This window comes from Pleuronectes platessa, chromosome 4, assembly GCF_947347685.1.
Source record: "Pleuronectes platessa chromosome 4, fPlePla1.1, whole genome shotgun sequence".
In the NCBI taxonomy this organism is placed as follows: domain Eukaryota; kingdom Metazoa; phylum Chordata; class Actinopteri; order Pleuronectiformes; family Pleuronectidae; genus Pleuronectes; species Pleuronectes platessa.
The window spans coordinates 2,457,327-2,470,393 of NC_070629.1; the positions used below are offsets into that span (position 1 = coordinate 2,457,327).

The 13,067-nt window shown below is 41.3% G+C and overlaps 1 protein-coding gene across 1 annotated transcript; it reads right to left on the reverse strand.

Moving 5' to 3' along the window:
* Positions 1 to 2,270: 2,270 nt before the first annotated feature.
* Positions 2,271 to 7,586, reverse strand: isl1a (ISL LIM homeobox 1a). Its single transcript, XM_053421330.1, has 6 exons — positions 7,559 to 7,586; positions 7,028 to 7,217; positions 5,911 to 6,170; positions 4,667 to 4,953; positions 4,011 to 4,178; positions 2,271 to 3,034 (listed from the first exon to the last, which is right to left on the reverse strand). Exons 1-6 carry the CDS (start codon positions 7,584 to 7,586, stop codon positions 2,918 to 2,920), a joined length of 1,050 nt encoding a protein of 349 aa, XP_053277305.1. The 3' UTR covers positions 2,271 to 2,917.
* Positions 7,587 to 13,067: the final 5,481 nt, after the last annotated feature.

Here is a 13,067-nt window from a genome sequence, read left to right on the forward strand (position 1 = left end):
CTTATGTGACTTCCGCCAAGGCTAATTTCAGTCATTAACTGCAGTGCAAATCACACCAAGGTTACAGATGATACAATTTGGACTATAACTGAGTCCCCCCCCTCATGGTCACACACTAAATTCCAACATGTTATTTCCTTCACCTTCACTGTTAGAGGCAACAGGAGATTGCTATTCATATTGTTTTAACCTCAATTCATTCATATGGCGAAAGCAGCCTTGATGTTGTGTGGGGAAATTGTACAAGGTTAACTCACTCCTAATTCCAACCAATGAAATATTTTCACTGGGTTTTGTTCAAGCCTATTCTAGTCTGGACCACATAAAGATGTATGCTATATAAGTATATTGTAGAGTAAAGGCCAGTAAATTACTTTTACTGTATTTCATTATTTTTCAATATAACCTGCTTCAAAGTTAAATGGTCTCACTGAATTAGTGGATTTTTGTTGAGAAAACAATTCACATGTGAGGTACAGTTTCCATATTGTCTAGGATAAAAGCCTGTTGTGATAATGTTGGTTCAAAGAGCATTATTTGTTTTTCTTACAATATCATACACAAACATCCTATTTTCTATTGAACACCTGGATGTAACACCAGCATCTCTCTGTGGACACAATAAGACGAGTGTAAACTCAAGTTCAGTCATAATCTGACATTGTTATGTTATGAATAGTATGAAATAGTATGAAACACCATTGAAGAAGTAGTAAGCACGAGGGAAAAGTCTCAGTCAGCTTTAGCAGCTGAATTCAAATTTTTTGTTCGTTGTTGATTAGAACACTGTCAGGGATCACTGCAGAGGCTGTATTAGCCTACAGACTGTTGCGCCCTTGTGTTTGACTTTGCAGAATATGCTTTGCGGTCTCTTTGCTTGTTCCCCTGATGCTTCCATGATTTTAAGCATCATGTCAGTTTAGTCACTAATTTTATCCAAGCCCTTACCCAAGGTAACTATCTGCCCTAGAAAAGATGGGATAATAATTTGAGGCCCAAAAAAATCGGGTTTTGTATTTCATTATATCAACTACAGTTTAGTAAAATGACAAAAATAGATAAATTCTTGGATGCTTTTTTAGAGCTTTCATGGTCTATATTTGATTTCAGATGACATTTTAGGATTCTCTGTATCTTAACTACCCTGTTGTAGTTAATTGATTGGTTGAGTATTGTATTCATTTCAACAAACCTGTTTTTTAATCATTATAATTGGTATATTATAGCTGTATTCAAAATATTCTTATTATAAGTCAACAGCTTCTACTCAGTATATATTCAGAAAGCAGAAATATATGGAGGCTGCAATGCATGCTACTGTATAAAAAAACTCAGGACAGGAGGTAAGAGGACACACTGCCAAGCAGCAGTGTTCAGGGACGAAACAAACTAGATTTTTAAGATTTAGGATGAGGCCCAGCTGTATGGTGTTTCTAGAGCTGAAGAACCTTGTGGTCATAACACTAGAAAATACCAATCACACAACAATCGATTTAAAAAAAGAAACATTTAAAAAATGATGATTGTTGTGGCTCTTTGATGTTTAAAGCAATGAAATAAAATCTGAATACGCTCATCATAAAAGCATACTTCCAATTATTAAAATTATTATTATTAATAGTATTATTATCGTGGTTGCTGTTGTTGTTGTTGTCATTATCATTATGGATAAATAATTAAAAATCTACAGATTTTTAAGGCTGCTTTTAGTGGCAGAAAGCCAGAAGAATATCTGAGATCAGTTCAACGTTTCATGGTACCATTGTTAGGACATGACCGCTTGTTCCCACAGAGGTGTCCGCTGTAGTGGGTCACCTGAAACAACACATGAAGGTTCCAGAATAAACCTATTGACCTTTTTTCTAAAATGTTTTTAAAGAGGATTAATCAATTTGAAATAATTTCAGATCAGATTGATCTTTTTTTCGGTAACATGCGATTTTAGGAATCTTTATAAGATCGAGGTGTTCTGCAGTGGAGGTAGATATAGGGCAGGTGGGCAGCCTGTAGGTAAACTGAGACAGCATCTGCACCAACCTGACACCCAGTTAACCATGGCCTATCTGGTCAGCTATTATACAGATCTATTGCTCGCCTCATATATTCATAGAGGGAAGCACTCAAACAAACAAAAAACGCGTCCTATTATTTGAATATTTCAAACATGGAATATTAAACTGTGACAGAGAATTCACAGACCAAACCACAACCTTTTTTTTCTTTTTGTTTCTTTTTACTTCAGTTAAGAAAGTTACACAAAAGGTGGCAAAATTGTCAACAATAAATAATAAATAATTTTTGTTGCACAGGAACAAATTAAACATTTTCTTCCAGAGCTAACGGTATTTTTAACTTATTATTAATTTACACATCTTTGGGAAAGAAAAAAAAAATCTCGGACAGACACTAACTCAGACAAATGTCCCACGAAGCTTGTGGCAAAATAGAGGTATACCTTGTTGCAAATGCTTTAGTACTTGGGTCATGTAGGAAATCGTGTAATTAAGTGAAGAAAAGCAGTGCTGTTCCCCTTCAAACGGTCTATTATACGATGAAGTGCGTTTATGGATTAAAAAAATCCCCAGTCATTGTTTTCTGTTCAGAGTAGCGCACAGCAATTTGCAAGTAGGAGATGTCTCTCCTATACTCAAAGGTTCCATTTACCGATGGAGTCGTGTTCATGTCTTCTCGGTTTGGCAATTGTAACCAGGCGTGAGAGCGGGCAGCACCGGCCATGACGACGCATGGATGGACATGGACATACTGCCCATCCAGGACATTATATAGGTGGCTATGGTAAAATCCCATGATTGTCTTCACAGTGTCAAAATACAACCAGGGGGTTGTTAGGTGCAGTCGGGGGGATGGGATGAGCAGGGGCTGTGTGTTCAACTCGGTCCGTCCATGCGGGGTCTGCTCAGGCCTCGATGGGGCTGGACACCATGCTGTTCGGCGTGTCTGGAAGCTGAGACGATATGGACGCTACCTCACTGCCCGTCGAGTTCGAACCCGGTCCTCCCTCTGAGAAACTGACCTGTGGACGCATTAAGCAGCGGTCAGAAACATCAACCGGTGGGACGCAGACACAGTATACAATTTTTGCAGATAAAAGTGCTGTATGGACGCACACATGTTTTCTATTCTTGACAGTTGTTTTTACTCTATCTGCCAATAATAAACGAACCTGGAAAACGGAATAGCCCGTAACAACAGGCCCGTAGTTATCAGTATCACACTTTGATTGGAATGATCATTTGTTGAAATTTCAGATAAATTATAGATTCGTTTTCCTTATTTAATCCTTCTTGTTTTTGCTGTTCATCTAATTCAGTTTGAACAGCGAAATAGTTGATTTTGAATTAGTATATATTTTCCGTAAATAAGGAGAAATGGTGAAAATAAAGATATTTTATTTTTCATTTACTTATTTTTACTTTATATCTGTAGGCTTACTAATAACTCACCCGTGGTTTTCAACTAAACGTAATACCTCCCGGTTTTTCCTTATTTCAGCGTCCCCGCAAGCAAAGAGCGGATGAACTGTGTCAGTTTTTGTCAAAAACGTTAATAATCCACTGGAGCAGCCCTGGCTGCACTGTTACTTTTTCCGACACAGTCCTAACGATTCAACAGGCATCATACTAAGTAGTATTTTAGTGAACAATGTTATTTTAAACATGCCGAGAACATTATTCAATAAATGTGATGTTACGCATCGTATGCCGACAGAGATATTTAAAATTCGAGTGGGGTCAGTAAGCGCTCAGTCTGTTAAGGGTTAACTGACTACGTCTTGTAACTATTAGTTTCAATAGGATTTTTAGTTTACCACGACAACATAATCCATAGCCCGGGACAAAGGTTTACACACAAAAACTTAAATATAAAATGTGGGTTTTCGCCGAATTTCCTAGATTCAGAATTAGTAACCCAATATAGAGATTTATTGAATAAATAATTATAATGAAAGCATGCTGGCTAAAATGGCTTAGTGAACAAAAAAGACAAACCAGTTGTTGGAAGGCCGGCTGATCGATGTCACTCTGCAGGGCGAAGTCACTGAGGACCTTCCATGGCGGCTGGTAGCTCTGCACCTCCACCGGGTTGGCCTGGATGCCGCCGTCGTGCCGCTCCGGACTGGCTGCCACCATCGGGGTGCCCGTCATGCCCTGGATGTTCTGCAAGAGGACACGTCGTGGTCAGCACCCAGCAGCTCAACACATGTTTCACTGAGGCTGAATACAGATGTTAGGGTGTGGATGTCAGTGTGTGTGCGTGCGCGTGTGTTGGGACGAGGGGTCGCGGTGTGTGTGTGTGTGTGTGTGTGTGTGTGTGGGTGTGTGTGTGTGTGTGTGTCTGGGTGTATGTTGGGAGGAGTGGTTGTGGTGGTGTGTGTATATGTTGGAGAGGGGGGGGGGGGGGGGGGGGGGTCTGAAATGGATCCCCCCAGTAATCCGCAGATCAATCAATAAATAAGCAAACAAACAACAATATAAATAAACAGAGGAGCAGTTAAGATGTTTGTGAGTTTGGAGAATACCGATCAAACAGGCTTGAATATGTTTGTTTCACTCATCCTTCAGATCACACTGTGGTTTGGAAATGTACTTAGTGCTCTGATCTATATGAACAGTTTGAAGGGGTTTTGCCTGGTCCGTCCTCTTACCGTCTTGTCGTTGGGCTGCTGCAGCTGCAGCTGCTTCATCAGGATGGACCTCTTCTTGTCCTTGCAGCGCTTGTTCTGGAACCAGACCCGGATGACTCGCGGGCTGAGGCTGGTCATCTCCACCAACTGCTCCTTCATAAGGGCATCGGGCCTCGGGTTGGCGTTGTAGCAAGTCCGCAGCGTATGAAGTTGCTTTTCATTTAACACCGTCCGGACCCGGGTGGTCTTCTCTGGCTGTTTGTGGACGTGAGGCCGCAGCGCAGGCTGTCGGGCCGAGATTGGTTCTGCTGTTGAGAAAGGACGGGAAAACAACCCAGGGAAAGAAAAATCAATCTGTGTGTCTGCAGCGCGATAAGTCCGGATAAAGATGAGTAAGTACAGACGAAAAAAAGGTCTCTGAGTTTCAAAAGTCGTTTCCAGCTGTTGTCACTCAACTCTTGTGGAGTATGAATCTGTTTTACGCAAAGTATACATAACAAACACAGCGCTCCTGACCTTACGGTCTAAAGTTCACAGCGGGCTCGCATAAGAATAAGAAAAATGTACACTGCCTCTATAAGCGACCATAAACTGATTCATGGATTCAGGAGCTGCAGGCTTCCCTACATATTAGTTTTTAAATGTTGGAGAACAACGCAGCACTGGATAACTCATCTGATCCAGAGTCAAAACCTCCTTTGCCAAGAAATCCTCCAACCCATCTCAGACATGCAGAGCCATTCACAGCATCTCTCTCTCGGACCCGCAGCTATGCGTCGCACTCTTCCACCAGCAGTGATAACTCAGTGTATTTCTGACTATCTAATCTCCCGAGCCTGCTTTGACTGGACAGCGGTATGCAGAGAGGAACACAGACGTACAGGATCAAACATCCATCTCCAGATACAGACAGCTACAGTACAACAGAAAACCTCAGTTACAGCAGCAGGAGCACCTCCTCTGTGACTGCATGAGATTTACATTAAAATAGAGATCAAACGTGGCCTATACACTTTGACATTCCTGGTTAGAATTCAGTGGAACACTGACTAAGAGGTGCAGTTAATGTGAACATTAACCTTCACAGTCTGGTGTCGCATGAAGTCAGATAATCAGATAATCCGTGTATTTTTAAGGCGCAGGAGGACAAAATCCAGACAGTAAAGGCCTCATACCTCAGAAAGATAGAGAGCCACAGACACATTGACACGCAGCCAGCAGTATAATGATTATCGGTGCCTGTCTCCCACTCCCCGGGACCTCACCTGCCATCTGCAGCGGTCGGGCGGGGTGCAGTGGACTGAGCGGGTCTCCAGGGCCCATGCTCGCCCGTTCCACCACGTCGTGGTCCGCCCGACAGAAAAGCCCGTCTTCCCGCAGAGCGAACTCATCACCCGGGATGAGCTGCCGGCTACAGGCCACGCAGCGGAAACACTCGATGTGGTAGACCTTGGAGCGGGCCCTCATCACGAAGTCGTTCTTACTGAAGCCGATGTTGCATTTAGCGCATTTAATCCCGTATAACCTGCGATACACACACACACACACACACACACACTTACTGATCAGTTTCACTGCAGGCTGCTCAGTCTCACTAATAAAATCATATTTTCAAATTTACATTACGACAGCTATAATACGATCGATGATTAGGCTTTCATATATTAATATGAATAATAATTATAGTATTACAATTATATTAAATAATCATTAAAATAAATTATAATAATTATAACAATAGTAACAATTATATATTATATAATATATAATAATAATAACAACAGCCATAAAAATAATTATAATAGAATTGTTGGCCTTTTCCAAAATCGAATTATTGTTATAATTGTAAGACGATCTCAAGTATGATACAAAATAACAACTATAATAATAATAATAACACTTGAAATACAAATTCAAGTGAGCTTGTGACATTTTCAATCTACAGAAAAAGACAACAATCGTCGCTGTTCGAGTTGTTGTAAGAATGATACAAAATCACTGACTAATTTAACAATTTTTACGATTTTTTTCTGGTCCACCTGACAAAGTGTTGCGTGCAGCACGCTGCAAACTGCTCGGAAATCATTTCAGAACAGTTATGAAGGCCTCATGTGCACCTGATGTAAACATTACACCACGAAATAGTGACCCTGGTAGAAAGGATGCACCATCTACGACAAGTTGATGTAGCAGTAAAGCAGTAAATGAATATGGTCGTGGATAACAGGATTCATTGTGGAATTGATCTTTCCGAATGTTTTCATTTTGAGAGTCTATTGTAAAAGCTCTTAAATAATAATCATTATGATCCTAGTATCCATGCAGCTCCAGTTCCCGCTGTATATGTGAAAGGGGTCGTCCCGTCCGCACCGGCCGTCCTACCTGATGTAGTCCCGTTTACAGTAAGTCTTCCCGTCCCTGACAAAGCACGTGCAAGACTCGTCTAGGTACTGGCTGCATTCGGCACATTTGAGACAGGCGGCGTGCCACTCCAGGTCCGGAGAGACCCGCAGGATGTACTGGTCGTGGATCTGGTTCCCGCAGCCCACGCACAGAGACACCAGCCGCTTCTCTGGAAGAGTAACAGGACACATGACACAATGTTCACAACTGAATGCTGAGCAAAGCACACTCAAATAAAGCATGACATTTTCTTAACTGTATTATTATTATTATTACTATTTCTATTATTATCACTATTTTTATATTATTTCCCTAATAAAAGTCTATAGGTAGTATGCTCTTACTTGAACCTTCTATAAAATTCAGTATTAAATAATAATTCCAGTGACTTTTAATAGGCCATGAAATGTGTTCTGTTTGCAGGCACCACAGCGCAAAAAAGTAATCTCATCTAAAGTTGTGATAAATTAAGTTCCAGAATCGCATCCCAACACCAAGCAAGTTTCTTACTTTTCGGTGGATCCCCCATATCTCCCATGTCCACAAAGTAAGGCGACGTTAGGTCCACTGTCACAGCGGGCTGCGGGGCGTCTGGAAGCCTGGATGTGTCCTCCGCTGCCGGGCTGCCGGGCCAGGGGCTGTGCTGTCCGGCTCGGAGAGGGAGTGTGTGTATGTGTTTGTTGCCGGTGTGTGTGGAGCTCTGATCCTGACAAGCGGCGGGGCTGACGTATGACATCAGCACGTCATCTGCATGGGCAGCTGATTGGCTCTGCAGACCCTGACCAGCATGCGCGCGCGCACACAAACAAACTACTGGCACACTTATCATTGCATATCATTTATTGTCAGGGTTTGCTTTGCTTTTTTTGGTCGTGTTAATTTTTCTTGCATTTGTTAATGTGCGGTTGGTACTGAGTAGGCTCATGTTTACATGGTCCATAACTACCCCCCCCCCCCCCCACACACACACACACACACTCACGCACGCACGCACACACACGCACACACCTCTTTTTTTACTTTTAATTAGAACCGGACAGAGTAGGAAAAAGCCTATACTCTGTTGAACGTGGATTAATGTGAAACATTCCACAGTTAAAGTCGTGAGACCTTACATACAAATATTGCGCCTTGATAAACCTTTCCAGAGCGTGACGGTTTAGTGAAATGATGTCTCGCCAGATCAAAACAATATCAATATAACAATATGTCTCAATATTAACTTAGAGAAACACAAGAGTCAACATTGTAGTGAGCTCATTGGTAACATATTTTTGAGAAACCAACCAGAGTTGAATGAGGAAACTATCCATCCTGCAGAAGAGCAAATCCTCAAACCTAACGAAAACTATCAGGAGAGTATGACCATGACGCACGGTTCTCAGCCAGAAGCAGATGATGGTGCGAGCCTTAAATCAGAGCGGTGACAGGCCAGGAGCTGCAGGAGCAGCCCGGACGCACACCAACACGCCCTCTTGTGTTAGTAACCTCCTAACGCCGTTGCACACACACGCGCGCGCGCGCGCGCGCGCGCGCACACACACACACACACCAGAACAATAGAATATACCACACCGAGAGCCGCATAAAAATAGGTCTTGACAAAAGCTCTGCCTAAAAATGAGAAAACCCTAAACTGCAGTGGGTCCACTGTTTTTTTTTTCAAACGTATATTTCAGTAATGAAACACGTTGATGCATGAATTAAGCTATCAAAATAAATATGTTTAAAATCACACTCAAAACTTCAACATTATTCACACCTCAGTAATATATTTTGTAGTGGACTCCGTTCCCAGTGGAAGAACCAATGAACTCAGCATCTTTTCTTGATGACCTGTGTTCAGGTTTTCATGACATGCGATCATTAGGCATTCATTATGCAACTGTTATTTAAAAGGGATGTATTTTCATGTAGACTATTCCATGTCTGTACAAATGTCCCATTGTGGTTGAAGGAGGCTGTGTGGCTTTGTGAGGCAGAAGGTAAGGGTGTGGAAGGTCAGGGTGGTGGATCAGCATGTAACATATCTGACTTTCATATGAGAGAGTGTAGTCTGTATCTTCAGTGAGATTTCTTCCTGATTATAAACTAAAATTGTCCATAAAACGACACTGGGTTTGACAGTGTTGCATAACATGATGTTAAATGATTACAGATGTTTGTTGTCTCCCACCTCCCACAGTTTATGTTGGATTCTTTTGATATTTGTTTTGTAGGTTGTAGGGGCTGAAACCCCCCCTACATTTATTCAATGGAAGGGATTTTGATTATCATAATATTCAGGGTAGCTTAAATATTGTCCTCCATTAGTCCACAAGGCTGCATCAGAGTTGACATATACATCAACATGTCTTTAATGCAGGGTGAGATAAACAAATTATATCCACAAAGCTAATTTAGGGATCTTGTGTCTAAACATTTTCATATTATAGAAACAAACAAGACAGTAATTCTCTCTGCAATTAAATTACTTATACTTAAAACTCCAACCCATCTAAATGCAGAATATAATTCAGGCAATCATTTGCATCTGTTGAATATTGTCTGTACCTGTGTGCACAGAGTACGGGTAGGTCCCATAGGCTGTCTCCTCGTCCTGGACAGTGTGCAAGGATTACAGACTATTGCTCTGATGTTAAAATATATTTTTGAAATAATCTAATAGAAAACTACAGTATAGGGTGCAGCAGATTGTAGCATCCACTGTGTACTCTAGAGGTGTAATGTAAAGCATAAAGAATATTGTGATGGGCAAATGAGTGCCGCAGAGGAACTGCAGTTGAGAATGGAGCGAACAGAGCAGAACACAGTGGAGCAAAGTGTAGAGAGCAAACTAAAATAAGAAACTTGTGCTGTCAGTGAGATGAGCATGAGCCCTCTTTGTCAAAAACAACTACAAAATATAATCTGTGAATTCATCTGCCTATTACAGACCATTCTCTTTACCATCTGTTTTTATATAAAATGTTTACAATGTATTAAACAGGATTCGATTTACTCTATCCAATCTATTATTGGTATTATATTTTTCTCTTTTTTATATTTGTTGTAGCAGACTGTGCGATCTATTGCCATTGTTGCTATTTTCTTTGGCCAAAACAGCCCATTCCCTTTTGTCACAAAGGACCAGGTAGGTTTGGATAGCTTTTTTCCCTTAATAAGTGAAATCATGATTTAAAAACTGGATTTTGTATTTACTTGGGTTATCTTTGTCTAATATTAAAATTAGTTTGATGATCTGAATCATTTAAGTGTGACAAATATGCCAAAAAAATAGAAAATCTGGAAGGGGGCAAATACTTTTTCACAGCACTGTATGTTCAGTTGTGCTTTTATTGGTAATTTTTACATATACTTTGAGCCTTTTGCATTGTTTTTACATAATTAAAGAAATAAGGGTCAATACAAAAATGTATTAACAGAAGAATAATAAATTATGACAAATTGCAAATGTCTTGCGAATGGAAATTCAGACATCACATAGCGTTCTCAGGAAAATCACAAATATTTGGTGAAAACTTTAATGTAGAGGTGAACATTGAGTTATAAAACCATCTTTCTATTCTCTTGTTCAGAGCCATTTTCTGCTTTGATGTGATTTTGCAGTTTTGGTCAGCTCAGAGCGAAATGTACATCCAATATAACATTTCAAATTTCTTTCTATAAATTCTGTTCAAGGCAACTATAGTGTGGTTAGATGAATTCTCAAAATAAACCACAGTAAGGGTTCATTGCAATGAAGAAACATCGTAAATAGACTGCATGACTCACAACACTTTATACCACAATCAATCAATCAATCAATCAAATTTGATTTGTATAGCCCATATTCACAAATTAAAATTCATCTCATAGGGCTTCAACAGGGTGTGACATCCTCTGTCCTTAACCCTCAGCAAGAGTAAGGAAAAACTACAAAAACCCTTTTAACAGGGTAAAAATACGTAGAAACCTCAGAGAGAGCCACATGTGAGGGATCCCTCTCCCAGGACGGACAGAAGTGCAATAGATGCCACGTGCAGGAAAACATCATCAAGATTAAAGTCTTCAAGATTAAAGATTAAAGTCTCTAGCAGCATTTGATGAGGGTAAGCATCCCGAAGGACAACCCCAACATGACATGCCAAGTCACAGCAATCACAGTCCATGGTCAGCAACCAGCAGGACCACGATCCACCATCCAGACCAGAGCGCCACTCCAGTCTTCAGTCACCGTCCACCGCCACCCACCACGAGCCGCCGCCGCGGCCCTGGTCCACCGCCCGTACCCGATGCCAACGCGACACAGCGTCCGCCACCACCACCACGATCAACCCACACAACGCAGAATCCGCCACACTGGATCCACCACCACGACCCCCGGTGCGCGATCAACAAACCGCAATCCATGGTGCGGCCACAGAGGCCCTGGATCTGCGGGTGATAAAGCAAAGGGATTCCGGGGAAGGGGGATAGGGATGGAGTAGAGGAAGGAGAAGCTGGAAAAAGAAGCTCCGTGTGTCGTGTGTCATAAAATAGAACAAGTAACGTTCTGCCGCACTATTTAGCTCTAACTATAAGCTTTATCAAAAAGGAAGGTTTTGAGCCTACTCTTAAACGAACAGATGGTGTCTGCCTCCCGAACTGAAAGTGATAGTTTATTCCACAGCAGAGGAGCTTGATGGCTAAAAGCTCTGGCTCCTACTCTACTTTTAAAGACTTTAGGGATGACAAGTAGGCCTAAATTCTGGGAGCGGAGTGCTCTAGTGGGTTTATAAGGTACTAACAGCTCTTTAAGGTAAAATGGAGCCATATTATTAAGGGCCTTGAAGGTGAGGAGGAGAATTTTAAATTCTATTCTAGATTTAACTGGAAGCCAGTGTAGTGATGCTAATACTGGAGAAATGTGCTCTCTTCTCTTTGTTCTCGTCAGGACACGTGCTGCAGCATTTCGGACAAGCTGTAGAGTCTTTAACGACTTACTGCTGGAGCCTGATAATAATGAATTACAATAGTCCAGTCTCGATGTAATAAAGGCGTAGACTAGTTTTTCTGCATCTTTTTGTGAAAGGACATTTCTGATTTTTGAGAAATTACGCAAGTGGAAAAAGGCGGTTCTAGAAATTAGTTTTAAGTGACTATTAAAGGATAAATCAGGATCGAAGATCACTCCCAAGTTCCTGACTGTTTTGTTGGAAGCAAGGGCAATGTCGTCTAGCGCAGCTATATCATTAGATAATGTATCTCTAAGGTGTTTGGGGCCAAGTATTATAACCTCTGTTTTGTCTGAGTTTAATAAGAGAAAATTGCGGGTCATCCAGGTTTTTATGTCCTTGAGACATGCTCGAAGTTTAGTTAATTGATTACTTTGTTCAGGTTTTATTGATAAGTATAACTGGGTGTCATCCGCATAGCAGTGGAAATTTACCGAGTGTGTCCAGATAATGTTTCCTAGTGGAAGCATATATAATGAGAATAAAATTGGGCCGAGCACAGAGCCCTGGGGAACACCATGGTTTACTTTGGTGCGCACAGATGACTCATCATTAATTTGCACGAATTGGGAGCGATCAGAAAAGTACGATTTAAACCAGTTAAGGGCGGTTCCATTAATGTTAATTAACTGTATGAGTCTTTGTAATAGAATTTGATGGTCAATTGTGTCGAATGCTGCACTGAGATCTAACAGAACGAGGACAGACACAAGTCCCTGATCTGAGGCTATTAAAAGGTCATTAGTGACTTTTGCCAAGGCTGTCTCTGTACTGTGATTGGCTCTAAACCCCGACTGAAAGTATTCATATATATTATTTTCCTGGAGAAACTCACACAGCTGATTGGCTACCACAAGTCACATTCACAAACACATTCAGTCAGCCCTTCTTTATTCTACCACACAACAATGACACAATGATGCCATGGTCAGGGCCATTTTGAGGATCAAACCCCCATCCTTCTGGTTAGTGGACGACCTGCCTACCTCCTCAGGCAATGCTGCCCCTAACGTGTCACTCATATGACAGTGTGGCTCTATTGG

What these genes read in the sequence shown, in the direction of transcription:
- isl1a (XM_053421330.1), bottom strand. Translation starts at nt 7,586, where the DNA reads ATGGGAGATATGGGGGATCCACCGAAAA. An exon ending in TATGGGGGATCCACCGAAAA is followed by an intron (nt 7,218 to 7,558) that starts GTAAGAAACTTG and finishes TTACTCTTCCAG; the next exon opens with AGAAGCGGCTGGTGTCTCTG. An exon ending in AGCCGGCCTTCCAACAACTG is followed by an intron (nt 3,035 to 4,010) that starts GTTTGTCTTTTT and finishes ATGCGTCCACAG; the next exon opens with GTCAGTTTCTCAGAGGGAGG.